The sequence below is a fragment of the Phocoena phocoena genome, chromosome 4, assembly GCF_963924675.1.
Source record: "Phocoena phocoena chromosome 4, mPhoPho1.1, whole genome shotgun sequence".
NCBI lineage: Eukaryota > Metazoa > Chordata > Mammalia > Artiodactyla > Phocoenidae > Phocoena > Phocoena phocoena.
This window is the reverse complement of record NC_089222.1, coordinates 41686855-41707567: the sequence shown is the minus strand read 5'-3', so window position 1 is coordinate 41707567 and position 20713 is coordinate 41686855. Positions and strand designations below refer to the sequence as shown.

Genomic DNA, 20713 nt, shown 5'->3' with positions numbered 1-20713 from the left:
AGATAAAAAACATATAAACTACATTAATATAACAATGTTCCTCTGAAATGCCAATAAGAAAAATATAAAATTCAACCTAAAACACTAAACCCTGCCTGAATAATTATGACTATAACTTGAATATCTAGCTCAGTAAAATTAGTTAATACAGAAAACATTCTGGTTTACAATACAACTAAAGTCTACAGAAGATTCACCTTCTCTCCTCTGTGTTCATTTAATATTTCAAATCTCCGACACAAGACTTTAATAGGTTCATTTAGCCGTCCACAACCAATTATATCTTCTAAATATTCAAGCATACCCTCATCATGTTCAGTCTGGCCTTTTGGTTTCATCATAGCAATTTGTTCAACTTCACCCTTTAAAAAAAGTAATATTTCACACTCATTGCATATGTTTAACAACATCAACCTTAAGTGAGAACTAGAAACAATGAACAAATCCAACAGTAATGAACAACTAAATGATTTAAATCAGTGTTTAAAGACATTTAATAAAAGTAAAACTGTTCTCTCCACTGATACGCTTAAGAGTTTTAAGCAAAATTCAGCAAAGTATTCATACAATCTACAATTAAATCACTGTGGCAACATTTTCAACTATTAACAGAATTATAGCTCCTATTCTAAAACAAAGAATTTTCAAAAAGACCCTTCATGGTTAAACTGTAGGAATCCTGTCCCAAGATGGTTAGTATCATTAAGGTTTCTCTATAAACCTGGTGTTATGAGTTCCTCAGCAAGCGCTGGGCTTCGTAAGAATATCTCAAACTTAATGCTATAACTTTCTAAAGACAAGACCATTAAATGAAAAAGGAAATATTACTATTTCTCATGGTAATAATATTAATAGAAGAAATCCAACTGACTGGAAACTAAAGATCCTGGTACATACAACATTGGAAAACTTGCTTGCAATCGTTATTACAACAACTTTTGAATTATAATTAAAATTTTAGATTAACATTATATATTTGTATTTACACAGTTTAATTACAAAGAGAAAAGAAGAAAAAAATTCACAATCAGTAACTTTCAAGGCTGATTGCCAGGCAGCCATTTAGTTTGATGGGGAAGAAAATTTTGAACAATGCTCAGGCAAATTGCTGCTACTTTACTTCACACCAGTAGCCTGCTCGTACTCTATATTATTGCAACAGAAGAAAAGGGACAAATAGGAAAAAAAATACCCCTTTATTTCTGCAAGATAGCAAAGACTGAAAAACATTTTTTTAAATTATATATTAAAAAAAGCATATAGTCTTTCTCAATTTAAGTATCTACAATATGTATTTGTGAATGAACCTTAAAAATCTGGGGTAAAACTTGCTAATGACAAAGCATCATATTTACCAAAATCCTCAACATAATTACACAAGGTAAAAAAATTTTAAGATAAAAGAAAAGATAAAACAGCTCATTTTAAAATCTACTCATTAGGGACTTCGCTGGCGGTCCAGTGGTTAGGGTTCCACACTTCAACTGCAGGGGGCAGGGGTTCGATCCCTGGTCGGGGAACTAAGATTCCATGTAAAAAAAAAATCAACTCATTAAAGGGCATAATTTTAAACATTTTTTACAGATGATCGCTTTTCTGTACTTTGACAACAGGACACGATTATAAAATACAAACTGAAATGTTATCCTAAGAGCCTGTTATTTTTTAGATTTCTCTGCAACCGTGGGTATGTATGAATTAGTTTTAACTAAATATTAGCGTTTAAAATATGTAGCCATTTATATAAAATGTTTTATTCTGCTTTCAATTATCAGTTTTTTCCAAATATTTTCATAACAATTTTAAGTTTCAGACAGGATTTAAGCCTGGAAGAGTGTCCAAAGCTTTAGATTACAACAGGGACTCCAGCCACTGAAGAAGCCAAGAGACTTATTCAGTTGTTATCTAGACAGGGTTTATCAACAGCAACATTACTGACATTTTGGGCTGAATACTCTTTGTTGTGGGGAGCTATGCTGGGTATTACAGAATGTTTAATAACATCACTGACCTCTACCCACTAGATGTCAGCAGCATCAGGCTTCCCCCAGCTGTAACAGCCCAAACTATCTCCAGACAATGCTAAATGTACTGGGGGTGAGGATGCAAAACTACCCCCAGCTGAGAATCACTGATCTGGAGGTAGTCAGTTTAATTTTTTTGTATTAGTGTTTAACAGTCCAAATATCTGACACCTGATAGTCTAATATTCTACCGAATTCAATTTGAATATCTGAACACTTATTTTAAGAAAAATGGAAAACCATGCCAAGAGAACTTACGTGTCTGAGTCAAATCACTGTAAGGTATTATTTAAGTATACACTTTTCAGATAACCAGAAGTTATGATTTGGTGTAAGAATGATAAAAATATTCCTAAAGGCATCACACTTTTCCTGGCCAAATTACTTATTGAAGAGATGGATTACCACCATTAGGAGACTGCCTAGCTTTGAATAAAGCATAGTGGTTGCTTGTTTTTGGTTACTTGTTCCTCCCTTTCCAATTAAAATGAAGGATATACAGCTCTGATTTCTTTTCATTCTAACAAGGTTGCCCAGCAGAAAAAAACATTTTCAAGTGAAAGACAAGGACGTTTATCAATCAACATAGTTGCACCTCAAGTCCCATATAACATTCAATTTTATTATATGGTATTCATTAAAAACAAAAAACAAACAAAAAAAACGGTTATTATCAGATTAGCACTATTGAATCAACAGGTTATTAGAACATTTAGCCTTCTACCTGTCATGTGACAATTAGGACTGTTGTGGTATTTCAATGACAACCTGGGACCTTTCTTGTGGTTCTGTTCCTTGATGTCCTCTGCCTTACTACCTGCTACTATTTGTTTTCTTCGTTCTTTTTCCATTTTGTGTCATTTCATGTATAATCTGTGGGTAGACAGTCTGCTTAGAAGACCACTCATATTTCAGAAAATGTACCTATTCCATGTGAAATTATAGTTTTAGGGAAATACCTTCAACACATTTCAGAAATAATTTTAAAGCATCAACCTGAATTTATAGTCACCTTACCACTCAAAGCTCCAAATCACAAGTAGTGGTAGCACGATGAGACAAAAAAAAAAAAAAAGTTTCAAGTTGCTATATGCTACCATCTGAAGCTGGCAAAGTTTTGTAGGCCCCCCCACGGTTATTTCTATTTTCTATAGCTTAAGTATACTAAACAAGGTTTTAAACAATTTTTTTCACTGTTGTTTACTAGTAACTTCCTATGTTTTAATTTATATTCACACTATATCAGAGATACTAGGCAACTGTGGAAATACCATCTGTGGTTTTGTTTTTTTTAAAAATTATTTATTTTTGGCTGCATTGGGTCTTCATTGCTGTGTGCTGGCTTCTACTCTTTGTTGCAGTGCACAGGCTTCTCATTGTGGTGGCTTCTCTTCTTGTGGAGCATGAGCTCTAGGCGCGCAGGCTTCAGTAGTTGTGGCACGTGGGCTCGGTAGTTGTGGCTCGCGGGCTCTAGAGTGCAGGCTCAGTAGTTGTGGCGCACGGGCCTAGTTGCTCCGTGTCATGTGGGATCTTCCCGGACCAGGGCTCGAACCCATGTCCCCTGCATTGGCAGGTGGATTCTTAACCACTGCACCACCAGGGAAGCCCCATCTGTGGTTTTTTAAAGTAACATAAAAATAGCAAACGTATTTCAAGAGGATATTTATAACATCCAAGGCCTAATCCATACCGTATTGAAGTGGATGGCAAACCAGGGTATTGTGATTCATTTATAGCATTCCTCAATAATCTAATTTACAAGAATACAGCTTAAAAATCTAAGAGGAGGGCTTCCCTGGTGGCGCAGTGGTTGACAGTCCACCTGCCGATGCAGGGGACACGGGTTCGTGCCCCGGCCCAGGAAGATCCCATATGCTGCGGAGCGGCTGGGCCCGTAAGCCATGGCTGCTGAGCCTGCGCGTCCGGAGCCTGTGCTCCGCAACGGGAGAGGCCACAACGGGGGAGGCCACAACAGTGAGAGGCCTGCGTACTGCAAAAAATAAAAAAAAATAAAAAAAAAAAATAAAATCTAAGAGGAATGAATAGGTATGATGCTTTTTTATCTTTATTGAAACAGAATCCAAATTTTAGCAAGCAAGAACCACAGGACACTGAAGTATAGTATATAGCTATAACAAAGCTTTTTTCCTAATAAGACCTGAAGGTTTAAGGTAAATATGGGTGTTTGCATCAAAATTAAATGGCCCAGATTTACTAGGCTTTGAAATTTTATTTTGCCTTGGCAATATTTTTATTTTCTCTATTTTCCACTGTAATGTAAGTTATTGTTCTTTCTCTTATTCTGATAAATTTTATTCTAATTGCTCTTTGTGAACTAACAGAGGGCAAGAAACCAAATGACTGAGGTTAGTATCTGTCTAAATTAAGTGCATAAACAGAAAGGACGATGCTTTAGGAGGTAGACTGCTGGCTATCTATTTTGGATGCTTAGGGGTAGTTTCCTATTTTCTTTCATACAGTTGAGGCGGTTGAACAAGACACTTTTGGATAACTAAAGTACTATTGATAAAGCTAAAATTCTTTTGATATAGCACAGACTTATTTCTACAGGCTAAAAGACCAGAATCCAAATAAGTTTATATGTCATGCCAGGCTTAGAAGAAGTATACTGAAAAGAAAAAGGGAGAGATGACTAGGTAACAACTCAGATCTCAGTTAATCCAATCTCCAAATTACTAAACAATAAGAAAAAAAATTTGGTTGTTTTAAATTTTAGTTTAGATTTTATAATATGAAGACAAAAAGCATATGAAGTTGAAAATTGTGACAAAACTAGCTACCCATGAAATGCTACACAGAGCTGAAAAAACCCTACTTGTTTACACTTACAATTACAACAATGGGACAACAGCTCCCTAACAAGGTATATATAAACAGGGAAACATACAAACATAAAAAGCACAACAGCCAATTATAATCTAACACTTTTGGAAGGCATGTGTATTAAGTGCCTCTAAGGACAAGAAACGGAATTCTACCATTTTTGTATCATTTATAGCATCTCAGCATAGTGACTCACTAGGAATTCATTCAAATAGTCAACGATGAAATTTTAAATGACTTCAAATACTAGAAATGCCTACTTGAAGACCCTACTATACCATTATAAATACTTAAAAAAAAAAAAGTTTACCCATATGGACTTCTAAGCTTTAGTGCTTTTTAGTCTTAAAAATAAGTTTTCACTTTAGCTGGATTTATATTACTTAGGTTGTTAATCACTACCACTGGCCAAACAGCCTATATATTTTATTCAAAGTAATCACTTATGTCTTAGATGATGATATTCTGATGTCTCCAAGTTCCCAGCCTCCCAAACCACAGCTAGTTTTTAAGATGTTATTTAGTGGGAGATAAGGTAATTAAAACTGCATTCTTACTTACCTTCAAATGCTTTAAATCTCTAGTGCAGGAGTCTAAGATATTGATAAGGAACTAAATAAAAATCCATAGAAACCACTGCCACTTTCCCTCAAACTTTTAAATAGGGCATCATTAGTTCTATCTAGTCCAATCCCTGTTTCTTCTTCCTAACAGGTGAGTTTCTAAGGCTCTTATCTGTAAATTTAATCAAATGGAATTCAATTTGTTAACGTGGAAAGTTCATCTCGGTATTAAAAACGATTTAAACAACATAACTATTATGATGACATAAAAAGGTTGAGATTATTATGAGGACAAATGGCTTAAGCATCCTGGGCACTTAAGAAGCACATATTTAATATAAAGTTTACAATTTAAAAACTACTCTTATTTACATCTTTGGGAAGTTACTTTATTTAGCTCCCTTTATTAACTGAATTATGTATAAAGAGGCAATATCAAGGGAAAAAAAATCACCCTTTCAAGGGTTAAAATGCAGCCTATTTTGATGAGTCTACGCACAGGTGTAAAACTTTGATTATCCCTGCGTGACAGTAAATAAACAGCAAATAAGAAACACAATGACAGGTTCCTGCAAAATGGTATCACTATCAAATTTAGTATTCTAAAGGGGCATCTTTAATCAATAATTAACCAAATCAAATCCCAGAATACAAAAAGTCCATAAAAGTTAAATCTGATTAAAACACACACACACACAGCTTTAATCCCACATTTATGTAAATTCAAATCTTATTTAGAAATATATCTGCTGATGATTTCCCAACATCCATTTTAAAATAAGTTTGGGTTATAGAAGTATTACAAATGAACTGAAGATATTAATATAAGTCATCCTAGAATATTTCTTTACCTTCTACATACACTATGTACATCTAAAAGTAACATTTTTTAAAAAAAAGCAGTTGAAGAATATAGACTAAAATGGAAACGGAGGCTAACACTTTATAAGTTTCTTACTGGGAACACTCAGTCATACTAATCAAACTTTTAGTATCAAACCAAAATTCCCAAGTTAGTTTAAAATCAGTAGTACAGGACACTAAAGAATATTAGCAGCTATTTCTATATCACAATATAGTTTTCCTCTTATTATTATGCTCTTGGTGATTGTAGGTAGGACAAAGGAAAAGAAGATAGCCTCAAATCAAAAGGGAATTTTAATATGTCTGACAAAGCCATGTTTTACACTAAGAACTTTTTTGAAAGGTAAGACATAGAGAAGATAAGGAATTTTTCTTACCAAGCAACACTGGTAGAAAATATCTTTACTCAGATAAAGAATACAGGGTTTCTAATAAAAATCAGCTTAACACCAGGTACTTAATTTTATACCCCTTTAAAAAGACTTTAAAAGTTGTGATACTTAAGAATGAAATATCAGTTACTTTCTGATCTTCCAGTAGAAGTGGTTCAAGTAGGCCATTTGAAACAAAACAAAGAGCTTGAATAAGCTTTTAATTGACCATTCTAAGCATAAAAAAAAAAAAGTTAAATCAGTTAGGTGCTCAGGTAAATTTGTGAAACACCAAGTATATAGTTTTTTCTTTCGAGTATATATTAGTAGAGATGACAAAGAACAAAAGTAAAGAAAAAGAACTATTAAAAGATAACAAATCTCATTTAAATGTTATCTTAAAGAGAAATACAAACAGAAATGATAAATAGTTGCTATGTCCCTGTCACGCTAAAGCAGCACAATAATATTGGTGTTTAATATTTATTTTACTACGCCAATATTTACGTGCTGCTAGAGCGGAACAAGTATGTCAGTCCATCCAAACATAAAATGAGCATATGATGATGAAATTACAGTTCTGAATGAATTTCCTTAAATTTCTAGAGCAGCAAATAATGATTCGCATCTTGACTGTAGTATGTAAACCATGATGTGCTGCTACAGTACTTTAAGGCCTCAAAAATACAGGATTCATCCAATAGGGAAAAATTCCTTACACTTTATTTTAAAAAAAAGGGGGGGGGGAAGAACGAGAGAACCTCTAATATCTTTAATAAATTTACCTGTAAGATTAAAAATCTATTATGGTCCAAGTCAATTCCATGGCTTCGAAGAAGATTTCCAACATCCTTAAATGTTTTCTTCTTCCCACTTATGTGATAAACAGAAGTATTATCTCTGTAGGCCGTTCTGGATACATAAAAGTTACTGTTAGGAACTACTTCATAATCATCCCCTTCCTGTTTTGAGGAAAAACAAAACCAGAAAACAATTGTTGGTATTAAGTCAGAGGTTTGCTCCAAATTTCACTCACTTCATACTGAAACCAATTCTATGGCTTAAGAACTTCAATTGAATATGCACATAAACTGACAATAGTCCTTAGAATTAATCTTAGCTAAGATTAGAAATAATTTTTCAAGTTCTTTGATTCCTTCCTCGTAGATCACAAAAACCAAAAAGTCAATGCAACCAAACAAACAAAAAAGAAAACACCCCACCTTCAAGCCTAAAAACATATTCGACTGAGAAAAGAATTGATGAAGGGGCACAAGAAACCCACTGTATCCAAAATAAACTCACCCAAATTATTAAACCATGTTGACAGATTACTAGTCCATTAAAAAAAAGCTGCAAGAGATGATTTGAGGAAAATGGAAGGAAAGTATAGTAGTTGGATGATACAGCTTAGTTTTTTTCCTTTTTTGGGTGAAGAATATGTCATTAATTGAAGGTAAAAAAAATTGCAAAGAATTGACAACTACATTCTCCTATTTTTTTAATCAAACAAATTTAAAAAATGAAGTGCAAATCTGCTTTAACATTAAAACTTGCTTTCCTTTAAAATCTATGTCATTTTGAAATCATGGTTTTTAAAATTTACACAAATCAAGTGTAATTAATATGCAATGGAATCAAATCTGATTTACTAGCAATCTACTTTCCAACCCAAACTGTACAATAGAAAAGCACTAAGAAACAAAATTAAAATATATTCCACCACGTAGATTTAAAGCTGTTTATATTAAAATTAAAAACAAAACAAAACAAAACAAAACAAAACCAAAACAAGACCTAGAAGCCAAATCACAACCTCATTTCATTATGTAATTAGTTTTCTACTGGTGATGCTTGGGCGTCATTTTTAGGCTCCAGTCAGTCATTTTTGAACCACGTATTTCAAAAGTTAATTATTAAATAGAAGAGAAAAAAAATCCCAATACCAACAGAGCCAAGTGAATAATCTAAATAGGCATTTTACCTATAATTGTCTCCTCTTCTAGAAAACAAACATGTTACCTTACCCTTTCCTGTTTTAAAAGGGTAGTTTACTTCAAACTGAAGCAAAGCTCTTTCGTACCACCTATACAGATGACTACTAGTAACATTAAATTTAATGCGAAATGAAATAAGGGAGATGGTAAACTTAGTCAAACTGTTAACATTTTCAAGTTTAGGTAACTTATCTGAAAGCAATAAAAACATAACTTTAAAAATGAATCCAAAATTTATAGTAAAAGAATGCTTACTTGGTACTCGGGATACTAAAACTGCTCAATGTTTTACACCAAAAAGGTAAGCATTATTATTAGCTACTTATAATTCATTTCCCTGGCTAAAAATTTTAATATTTTAAAAGCCACTACCACCAATCCTCAAAAAGAAAATATGGTCATGGAGGTAATGAAATAAATATTGGTTCTGCTTTAACCATATACTAATTTTTACGAGCCAATTTAAGCCAAAAATAATAAAATGTGCAACGTATTGAAATCCTTTGTGCTCCTTACTTGAAGTTGCAAATAATTAAACAAAGTCCCTTACCTTATCAATTATCTTTTGAAAATGAACTTCTACAGTACAACTCTGAATATCCTTGTGTTCATCAGAATTGTGTATTAGAACTGAGAGTTTTTTAGATCTTATTTTTTGTGCTCGATAGCCAAACACAAAAAGCATAGAATCAATAACATTGGATTTGCCACTGCCATTTGGCCCAATAATACAGGAAAAGCGCTGCATAAAAACAGGAAAAAAAAAAGGAGTTAAAGATAGCTGTTTTCATATATCATGTCTCTTATATCACAAGCTTCAACACTTTAAATAACACCATATTCTAATTTTAACTCAGACTTTTTACAAAATTCATTCTTAGAGTTAAAGAGAAAATACTCCTTTCAAACATAAAACCCACCAATTCTATTCAGTGTGGAAAACTTTATAAAGAGAGGTACCAAAAGATAACCAAACAAAAGCTAATTTCAGTTGTTAAAAGCATAGGAAACGTACCGTATTTTTAATCAATCAGCATAAATACAGTAACTACAAAATTGAAACATTTTATAATAAAGACGCATTACCTTACACAACAGTTATTTTAAAAAGGTCAAATACCTTATGGAAAGGTCCCAGAATTTTTTCCCCAGCATAGGATTTGAAGTTCTGGTTTACAATATGAGTTATCATAAGACGAGGAGCTCCAGCTTCATTGGTCATTGCTGGAGGTGGGGGAGGAGGGATGCTATTCAAAATCTCTTCTAAACTTCTATTATCTATTTCCTCACTTGGAGTCTCTAAGTCAGTCAAAGGAAAGGGAAAACAAGGGGAAAAAACCTGCATTAGTGCAATTAGTTCGGAGGACTACTGCCTGCTCATCTCTGGAGAGATGTTATTTATGAAACCTAGGAACTGTATTTTCACTCAAATATAGTATTATCCTAAACTCACAGGGGATGAGAATCTTTTGGTTTGGTTTTATCAAAAAAGAAATTCTTGAAAGAAATGCGACCAGTCACAAAATCCTATAGAAATATACCTTTTAGGAGCCGAAACACTACATCATCATGCAAATCTGGGAAATCCACAACCACTTGATTCCCTGCTCCCTGTCTAAACAGGTGGTTAAATCCTAAGGCTCTAGATCCAACTCTCTCCGTATCTGTGAGCACCTGGAACCTTAACTTTGGACACTCGCGAGCTCTAGAGACACTGTCACGGGGGTTTCATGTCATTCAGTTCCTGGACTCACAAAAGCTACGGTAGTTTCGAGTAAATTATCATCTTCTCTTAGCAATTTAAGACCACGAAGGTGAAGTTACAGGGTCAAGAAACTTTTCATCATTATTATTACAGTCAGGCTGACTCTGTCTGAAAAACAGTCCACTAGCTCCTGGCTGACCGTGTCGATTTCCGTGGAAATAAAAGACAATGAACAGAAATTCAGAATTGAAGCTATTTACTCGCCCCCATCCCCTCCGGCACCGTTACACCGATTGCACATTGTCTAATCTGTGAAAATCGCCAAATCACTTGCTTGAGCGGCTCTACCTGACCTTCAGATGTCAACCCCGCAGCCCCTCTTGTCCGCGCCCAAAAACACCAGCCAGTCCTGGGTTGGGCGCGGATGCACCCGGGTCTCCCCAGCGCTTGCCCGCGACGTCGCGAAGGGCTACTCACCTGCGGTGGCAGGCGCGAGGCTCCCCGCGCGGCCGGGAAGCGGCTCGGGCTCCGCGTCGCTGCTGGCGCCGTCCGGGGACTGCGGCGGCCCTTCCTGTCTGCGCCGGGCGGTGGAGGGCTGGGTGCCTTTACGGGGCATGGTCGCTGGGGCCGAGGGAGAGCCGGGAGCAAGTCGGGCCGCGGGCCAGTGCCGGTACGTTCCCCTCCCCCCACTCCCGGTGAAACGGGCTCAGCTCCCCACCCCGTCCCACTCGGGGAAAACTCCGTCCACCCGTTTTCCAGAGCCCCGTCGTCAAACCCCGCTCAACGCCAGCGGGTCCTCGAGAAAGAAGGCACAAAAAACTCAAGTGCCAAGAAGGCGGGATTCGTTTTCTTAAGTCCTAAGCAAGAGGGAAAACCTAGACGTGCTTGGGGATCAAGCAAGAACAGAGCACTGCTTAGGTTCTTTTTACTTTTTAATGCACCCCCGCCGTCCGCCCACAGTATAAGTGTGAAAGACTATTCTAACGTAATTTCTAAACGAAGCAATTCCCATACGCTAGCATTTGCGGACATTCCCACGCTCTCTGGGCTAGGGATGCAAGCGCACAGATTCTGAGAGACAAGAGTTCGTTTGGAGGGCTATCTATCACCTCTTCCCAGAGCAGCGAAGAACCAACTGGCGGCGAGCCGCCCACTTTCCTCTCCCCGCCGTTTAGCCCTCGGCGCAGCGGACGGCCCGGGGTCTTTGAGGTCTGCTCTCTACAGTCCGGCCGAGTCCGACCACTCGCGATTTTCAAATCGGAAGCCGGCAGCGCCGGCTCCGGTTCAATAGCCTTGAGGTGGCAGGGGTCTGTCCCTCCGGGGTCCGCGGCAGTATCCCGTTGGACAATAAACTACGAAAGGTCACCAGTTAAGGGCTCAGACCCGGTGGTTAGTCCCTTGCGGGAAGTGAGACGGGCAGGGGGCCACGCTAGAGTCCGACCAAGACCGAGATTTCTGAGAAGAGGTCCGCGAGGCTGAGAGGCTCCCCCCAACCCCCCCCCCCCACGGGCCCCCAGTCTCCTGAGCAACGCTTATGTAGCTCAGAGAAGTGGCGCCCGGGAGAAGCGCGCGGGAGCCTCGACTGCCGGGGAGCGGCCGAGGGGGGAGGGGTGACAGCGAGAGAAATCTCCCGGCGGCAGCCTCAGCCTAGACTTCGGCTGCTCCAACTCAAGGCCTCTACTTTCCAGGAGCCCGCGGACGGGACAGGAAGTAAGAGTGTGACAACCTGATCAGGAAAAGAAGTATTTTACCTGCCGGATAGTCCACTCAGACCAAGGTTGGAAACGGTTGCATAACCCCCCTCTCCTACCGGTGTTTCGGCTGCGGGTCCTTCACTCGAAAATGGCGCCTAAAATACAAACTCGAACGGAAATTCGTTACAAATGCGCGCAATGCTTTCTGGGAACCACTAATTTGAAAAAAATGCGGCGATTATCGCCGCCATTTTCTGGTGGCTTACGCGCATGCGCGAACTGCTGGCGGGACCCAGGCGGCAGGGGACGTTTTCTATTAAGTGAATAAGAAAAGCGAAACAATGTTTTCCGTGGGCCTACGGCAATAGCACTCTTATAAAAAATATTTTTTAAAAAACCTTGAGAATTTTGAAAAAGATAAAAAAAATAGAGTGGGGCTCCGCCCACAGCTAAAGGCAAGGCTCAGTCGTCCAATGACGCCCCTTAAGGAGAGGGCGAGCTCGCTGAGGGGCGGGGTCTAGGGCCTGCTCGGGTGACGCCCGGCAGGGAAGTATCGCGGGAAGATGGAGTGAGCTTAGCTCTTAGGAGTCGCTATGGTGACAAGAGAGGCCCGAGGCTTCTTGGTAACTGGTCCCACTTCTGTGAGTACGATCGCCACCGCTTTCCTGCCACTTAAGGTAAATCTCTTTACTTCTAGGCGAGAGGTGAGGAAAGGGTTTGGAAGTTGTAGCCATTACTGGATCCACCTTCCCTGCTATGAGGGTTTGTGCGGAGTGGAGCATCAGTTATTTTCCGTCTCCCTGGGGGCGGTGCGGCTCTGGACGTAGCTTTTGGGATGCAAAGGAGGAAGCCCTCAGTTTGGAGGGAGTAGAGGGGTAACAAGGAGAAGAGAAAACCTGGATTGGTGAATGATCGTGTAGTGAAAAGCAAAATAATGATTTCGAATTATTGGTGTTAGGTCATTAATGTCACTAGTGAAAGGGGGTTTCGCGTTTTTAAAATCATTTGTCTGAAAGACTCTGTAATGGAAGAAACGATTTGCTGGTGTCTGGGTATGAGAAAATTTTTGATCAGCAAATATTTCTTAAGTAGCTTTTGTATACATTGCACTGTCAGGCATAATCAGGATTATTAAGCAAGTATACCTGTTCCCAGAGAATCTAGTTTTGCTAGTAGGTTTTTAGTTTTGCTAGTAGGTTTTTAACCAGGAGTTTGTGGATCTGGTGGTAGGTGATTGGAATTCAGAGGAGTTCATACCACCTCTTCTCCACTTGCCCCCCCCCCCGCCCCCCGCCCCCGAAATCGTATACAAAATTCTGGGTGCTTGTGAATTTTTCTGGGGAGTTAGTGTTCCCAGAACTTTGATCAGATTCTCAAACGTGATCCTAATCCCTCAAAATGTTAACCATTAATTGATTTGACTATGTCCAACAAGCATTTATTCAGCGACTCTTAAGTACTTGACATTGAGAACTGGGAGCCTCTTTTATTCCCCCTTTTAACTTTTGTAGACTTAGGACTTGGCATACTCAAGCCCCAGTATATCTGCTTTATGAATGAATTTACATTGTCATTCTAAGTAAGTAAGTATGACTCTTGCCCTGAGGAGCATATTCAGGTTCAGTGTTTCTCAAGAGGAAGTGTGGAGGACACTCCCCTCAAGTGTAAGAATTTGGTGAGGTTGGGAGACTGGTGTGATTTGAATAAACATTGACTTGATATTGTAATATACCTTTATATTTGAGATAATATAAGTTGAAAAAAATTATTGTTTTCATAAGACAAACTACAGACAATAAAGCTTAGTGCAAAAAAAATTTGGCTGGTAGGTGTACAAGAAAATGTAGCAATCAGTTCTCTTTGAAAACATCTGGAATCTTTTGGAATTTTGCAGTCTGTAAAACACTATTACAACTGAGTTGGAGAGATATTAACCATGAAAAAAGCAAAGACTAGACCAAATTGAGTTATGTATATGGGAGACAGCATGATGTAGTAGAAAGATGTAACAGATAACAAGAGTCCCAAATCTCATCATTTTTTTAGCTACATGCTTAGACAGTCAATTTATCAATCTCTGAGATTTTTTATTATAAAACCAGCATATAATACCTACCTCATAGGATTGTTTATGATTGTCTAGCACACACACTATATGCATTTGGTACTGCTGTGTTTATGACATTGACCTTATTAGGGTATGTGCTAAGGATGAATAATGGGATGTCAAGTTAGAAGATTAGTTTATGAAGGGTTTTGAAAGCCAGGTCAAGGATGTTTTCAAAATATTAGAAAAATTTTGAGCTAAGGAATGACTTGGTAAAAAAAAAAAATTAACAGTAGTTATGTGGGATGTGTAAAAAGGGAAAGAGACTGAGATCAGGCATGGCTTAGTTGGATTATTACTGTCCAGTCCTCCATATAGGAGGTGCCTACACAGTAGAAAGGTAAAAATCTGGACACATTTTGGGGGAAAATCTATAGCTTTTGTAGATTTTAATGGTAAGAGTCTGAACCCTTAAAGTTAGTCAGATTCTATTTTTTATGAATCGCTGGATTGGTGATGAGGGGATAAAGATAAGTCACAAATAAATCCTACTTTTACTGCCTTTGATGGTTGCTTTAAATAATGATTGGTCTTAGTGACTGATAAGAAATGTAATTTCAGTAAATCAATAAAGTGACCAATAGCTTTAGATTTAGTTGAACCTAACCATGCTCCACTCAGAATAAATATTTTTTAAGCAGACTTAAACCAGGTTGTATAACATAGGAAAGAAATTCATAACAAACAGCTACAGTGGACACAAATCTAGAGTGAAAGTAGAGCACTCAGAAAAAGTGAAGAAGTGATTTGAGAAGAGATTAGGATCACAAGAAATAAAGACTTGATTGATCCCTGCCAGTACTTTGGATAAAAAGAAGCTGGTCCAATTGGGATGGACTAGGTTACAATGATCTTGGAAAGTATAACCAAGTCTCATCTTTCTGGTCCAAAATCATCTACTAACAACCATTATCTATAATTTCAGGCAGTCTGAGAAGAGAACACTTAACTTTTTATATTTCAAAAAGTTGTACCCCACAGGGAGAAATAAGAATAAGTTCAAGGGGAAAAATTGGAATCGAATTAAAATTAACATTTGCAATTCTTTAAGTGCATAGTTAGATTTTGTCATCATTATAATAATATGTGTTTTGTCTACCTTCTAATGTGGTTACAGCATTTCTAATGTAGTTACAGCATTTCATAAAGTCTGAAATTAGATTTGTGGGTAAATGTTTAAAATATTAACAAAGTTTGTAATTAATTGTGAATATTTGGATTAATTAGACATTAAATAATAGATCAAAATGAATAAACATGAATTTATGTAAGTAATGTATAAATACTTAGAGAATATTGTTCAAGATGAATAAATTGGATATAGAGACAGGAGAGATAGTAATGAATATTCCTCTTGATAATATAAGCCCCCTAGAACACTAGTCTTGTTGAAACTCTCACCTATCTTAACATAGAAAAAAATGGGAAGTGAGGAAATGGGGCAGTTTTGGGGGATGGACTGTTTTGAAAAATGAGTTTGTTTTTATTCATATAGGTTGAGATTAGGAAAGGTATACAGTGGGCATCAGAGGTGGAGAATATAGTTCAGGAGAGAAAATAGGGTGAGATAGAGTTACAAGAATAGTTGGGACACTAAAAATAGATTGGATTTTTAAGGTTGTGAGTAGAGAGAGGATAGCACTAGAGAATGTACATTCTTAGAATATAGGAAGAAGAAATAATTATAGTAATGTCTCAGAGAGGACTTTGTAGATTACAAGTGACAGAAAATCCAATCCAAATTGTCTTGAGAAAACAAATTAATTTCCATAACCAAAAAGTTAGGTGAGTATAACTGGATTCAGTGTTCAAACAAAGACACTAGGATTGTGTTTCTTTCTTTGTTCTGCTTTGCATTTCCTTGTCTTGGCATTATTCTCAGGCTTCACGTAGTGGTCTCTGACACCTCCAGGCTCTCCCCTTGCCATGGTAAGGTGTTACAGTAACTCTAGCCTCAAATTTCCTAAACTTAAAGACCTGGGGGTTAAGAAGTGTCTTTCTTCCCCATCTTTTAGTTAAATAAAAGTTTCTATTGGAGATCTCTAATTGACTTAAGCCTAGGTCTCATGCTAGCTCCATTGAAGCCATATGGCTAAGAGTGAGGAAGTGGTGCTCCAAGAAGAAATTCTTTGTAGCTAGGAAAAGAGTGAATATATGCAGGGTGACAAAAACACCAATTTTCACTATAAATAGCTAACAATTATTAAGTTCTTACTATGTTTCAGGCACTCTACCGGACATTTGTAAGATGCCTTTTTTTTTTTAACCTCATGTCTACTTTATCTCATTTAATCATCATAACCAACCTGTGAGGTAGGCATTATTAACCCCATTTTGTATACAGAAGAAAACAAAGTGCAGTATTTGGAAGATCTCTAGCTGAGAGTTTCAGTAAGAAGTGGGTCAAATGCAGTAGAAACTGCAAAGAGAATGAGAATGGTGATCTTACGAAAAATAACATTTATTACGTTTTTTTTAATGCAGAAATGCATAAAGAAGAAAGCAAAATTGGGCCATAATCCTATCACTCAGATAATTCTATATTAAAAATATAAATGTATAGATAAAATATTATGAACACGATAAAAACATCAAACAGTATAAAAACATATAAAATGAAAATTAAGAGTCCCTTCTCACCCCAGTGTCCCTAACCTCATGAAGGTCTCCGTTGTCTTGCATATCTTCCGAGAAGAATGTTTTAATATCCAATAACTTGAATATATATTCCTCCCTTTTTTTTTAACACAAAAGGGATTGAGTTATATAATACTGCTGTATACTTTGTTTTTGTCATTTAACATATTATAGACATCTTTCTGTATCAATACATATAGATTCATCTCATTTTTTAAATAGTTGTACAGCACTCTAGTTTATCAGTTGAGTGTAATTTTTTTCTATGCTAGTTGATGAATTAAAAGGATGAATTAAAGACGACTACTTATTTTTAAATTTGTGAATAACATGGTTTATTGGCTAGAATTTATTAGGCTGTCCTGCAAAAGGATTATAAATATAACCAATGTGAATAATATTAAAGTATGGTTGGCAAGAGCTAGCTCTAATTTAGCTAAAATTGCAAGGAAATGTAAATACCACTGCATATATCAATACATACACTTCAGATACCTACAGGAAGTGGAGTGGCATGGAGGTTGGAGGTCTTTAGTAAGTGAACTATACTGCCATTCGTAAGCCTGTTCCATTGCTTGTTAGGTGTTTGAATAACCTGTCCCTGGAAATGGTGAACCTGCTGCTGCCTTCCCTGCCATATAAGAGATCTCAGCTCTAGTCTTCAAGTGGTTTTATGATGGGACCAATCTGCATAAAAGATCTGCTTCTCTCTCCCTCCTCTCTTTACTGGAAAAGAGACACAGGAGTCTAATCAGAGCTATCAATTTGGAGAATTGTTGATAAAAATTGTACTTCTAAAAATAGGGCCTTGGGTAGTCATCAGCAAACCATTAATTTCAACTGTTAATATCAACACCCAAGGGTTAGACAATATGCAAATGACCCAAACAGAACTTGGTATAAATGCACTTGTGATCTAGCTCTTGGATTTCTTATCTCTCCTTCACATTCTTGTTTACTTCGTAGGCTTTCTGCTACCTCTTATCTATAAGTACATTCTTGTTGACAAGTCATACCTTCCCTCTTTCCTGCCTAAAATTTTTCTCATTTTGTTAGTGCTTTTACGTTTTAGTTTTATTTCTTAAATCTAATTCATTTCTTTTTTCTTTTTTGTAAACCATCTTAACCACTTTTAAGTGTACAGTTCAGTGGCATTAAGTACATTCATACTGTTGTGCTACTGTCACCTCCATCCATCTGCAGAACTCTTTTCATCTTGCAGAACTGAATCTCTGTACCCATTAGATAGAAACTCCCTGTTCCTCCTTCCATCCAGGCAACCACCATTCTACTTTTTGTATCTATGAATTTGACTACTTTATGTACTTCATATAAGGGAAATTATATAGTATCTGCCCTTTTGTGACTGACTTCTTTCATTTAGCATAATGTTAAGTCTAATCCTTAACATTAATTCTTAATTCTATTTTCTTGGTTCTAATTCTGTTCCATGTTGTAAATACTTAGATCTGGAACTTGCGTGTGTAATCTATGATGAATATTTAAATTTCTAGTTTTTGATAGTACTGTATAGAGTTCTGTAATAAATAGGCTTGTATAGTTTGTATATGTATCTTGGTGTACATTTATATGTATATGACAAATTCCTATGACTAGGAATTCCTCCCAGGGTAGATTCCTTATATATACTTCTTTTGAATCAGTAGCTTCTAACTCAAAATATGACAGATGTGTCAGATTGGCAAAGCCTAGGTAATTTGCCTATGTCCTAGCTGTAAGGAGGTCTAGAGAGGAAATAATTTGTTTTTTATTTATAAGGTAGGAAATTCCCCAAAGGTAGAAAATGTAGTCAAAAGTGTTGGTGGGGGGCAGAACAAAAGAATCAATGACCGTTAGCACCAGTTTTCCTGCTCTTCAATAATGTATGTGACTAACTCTTTCTCTGTATGCCAGGGCTGGGTTCTGGCTGGGTTTTTGCATTTGGCCACTTTGACAACAGAAAAATGGTATCTAGTTGTTTTCATTTGCATTTCTTTAATTAAAATTGAGGCTGTGACTTATTTCATGTTTTTGATTGCCTGCTGACCATCTGTATTTATGTTTCTGTGAACTGTCAATTTATATGTGTTTACAAAAAGAAGTACCCCATTATCAGTGTCCTTGATCAAATGACTTCATAGGGGACCATGCTGTCTTAGTTATCTTCTGTTTCTATAGTACTGCCAATCAATCCCTGTCCACTGGTTCCTTCTCCTTTGCCCCCAAACATACTTCTTACATAGTATGTGAGAAGAAAAACGCAGAGCCTAGTGTGCCTGGAGCAGTTTGAGTGAAAAGAGAGAGGAAACAGGAGATGAGGTCAGAGAAATGATGTTGTCTATTAGGGCTCTCCAGAGAAAGAAGAGTTAATGTCGAAGTCATTAGTCTTAGGGCTGGAAACTCGGGCAAAATTTCTGTGTTGTAGTCTGGCAGCAGAATTCCTTCTTCTTTGGGAAATCTTGGTTTTTGCTCTTAAGGCCTTCAACTAATTGGATGAGGCCCACCCAAATTATGCAGGATGATGTGCTTTACTTACTTCAACTGATTGTCAGTTTTAATCAAATCTAAAAAATAGTGGTTTTTGTTTGTTTATCTTTTTTGCGGTACACAGGCCTCTCACTGTTGTGGCCTCTCCCTTTGCGGAGCACAGGCTCCGGACGCGCAGGCTCAGCGGCCATGGCTCACGGGCCCAGCCGCTCCGTGGCATGTGGGATCTTCCTGGACCGGGGCACGACCCCATGTCCCCTGCATCGGCAGGCGGACTCTCAACCACTGCGCCACCAGGGAAACCCTAAAAAATAGTTTTATAGTAACGTTTAGTCTTGTGTTTGCCCAAATAACGGCACCATCTTGCAGCCAAGCTGACACATAAGATTAACCATCACGATACAAGTCCAGATCAATAAAGGCTTTGAACACCATTGTAAGACCTTTGTTTCAGGGGCTTCCCTGGTGGTGCAGTGGTTAAGAATCCGCCTGCCAATGCAGGGGACATGGGTTCGAGCCCTGGTCTGGGAAGATCCCACATGCCGTGGAGCAACTAAGCCCATGCACCACAACTACTGAGCCTGCACTCTAGAGCCTGCCAGCCACAACAATTGCGCCCGTGTGCCACAACTACTGAAGCCTACGTGCCTAGAGCCCGTGCTCTGCAACAAGAGAAGCCACTGCAATGAGAAGCCTGGAAACCGCAGTGAAGAGTATCCCCTGCTCGCTGCAATTAGAGAAAACCTGTGCACAGCAACGAAGACCCAATGCAGCCAAAACAAAACAAAACAAAAAAACACCTTTGTTTTAACTCTGAGTGAGACACGAAGCCATTGGAGAGTTTTGAGTGGAGAAGCACCATGACCTATTTTAAAATTCACTTTGGCTGCTATGGTGAGCATAGATTGTGAGGGGTTAGGAGGTCAACTAGGAGGCTATTATAGTTCAGGTTAACAGGTGATGGCACCTTGGACTGGAGCCATAGTAGTGGGGATCATGAAAGTCAGGTATTTTGAAGATAGATCATACAGGTTTTGTTTTTTACAAATTGGATTTGGAATGTGAGAGAAGAGTCAGTGATGATTCCAAGGTTTTTGGCCTGTGCAACTGGAAGGATGGAATTGCCATTTACTGAGATGGGTAAGGCTGGGGGAGGAGCAAAGTTGGAGGAAAGATCAGGGGTTTGATTTGCATCTTAAGTTTTTAGGTGTCACACATTCAAATAGAGTTGTCAAATAATCAGTTAGCTAAAAAATCTGGGATTCAGTGCAGAGGTCTGAACTGGAGATATGAAATTGGGAGTTGTCACTAGGTAGTCAATAAATTTAATCTTATATTAAGCCATGAAACTGGGTGAGATCACCATGGCAGTGAGTATAGATACAGCAGAGGTACAAGGATGAGTGCACAGTTTAAGGTT

At 37.7% G+C, this 20713-nt stretch overlaps 1 protein-coding gene across 2 annotated transcripts in view; it reads right to left on the bottom strand.

The window, feature by feature from the left end:
• Positions 1-12230, bottom strand: part of SMC4 (structural maintenance of chromosomes 4) — a 34359-nt gene extending 22129 nt beyond the window's left edge. The window contains exons 1-6 of one of the 2 annotated variants that reach the window (XM_065876869.1): positions 12120-12230; positions 10846-10989; positions 9784-9962; positions 9214-9405; positions 7452-7628; positions 198-362 (exon numbers count right to left, since the gene is read on the bottom strand). In XM_065876869.1, the coding sequence (XP_065732941.1) occupies positions 198-362; positions 7452-7628; positions 9214-9405; positions 9784-9962; positions 10846-10984 (852 nt within the window). In that variant the 5' untranslated portion in view covers positions 10985-10989; positions 12120-12230. Of the gene's footprint in view, positions 1-197; positions 363-7451; positions 7629-9213; positions 9406-9783; positions 9963-10845; positions 10990-12119 lie in introns of those variants that run through there. The other variant, XM_065876870.1, reaches the window with a different exon arrangement.
• Between the last annotated feature and the right edge of the window lie 8483 nt (positions 12231-20713).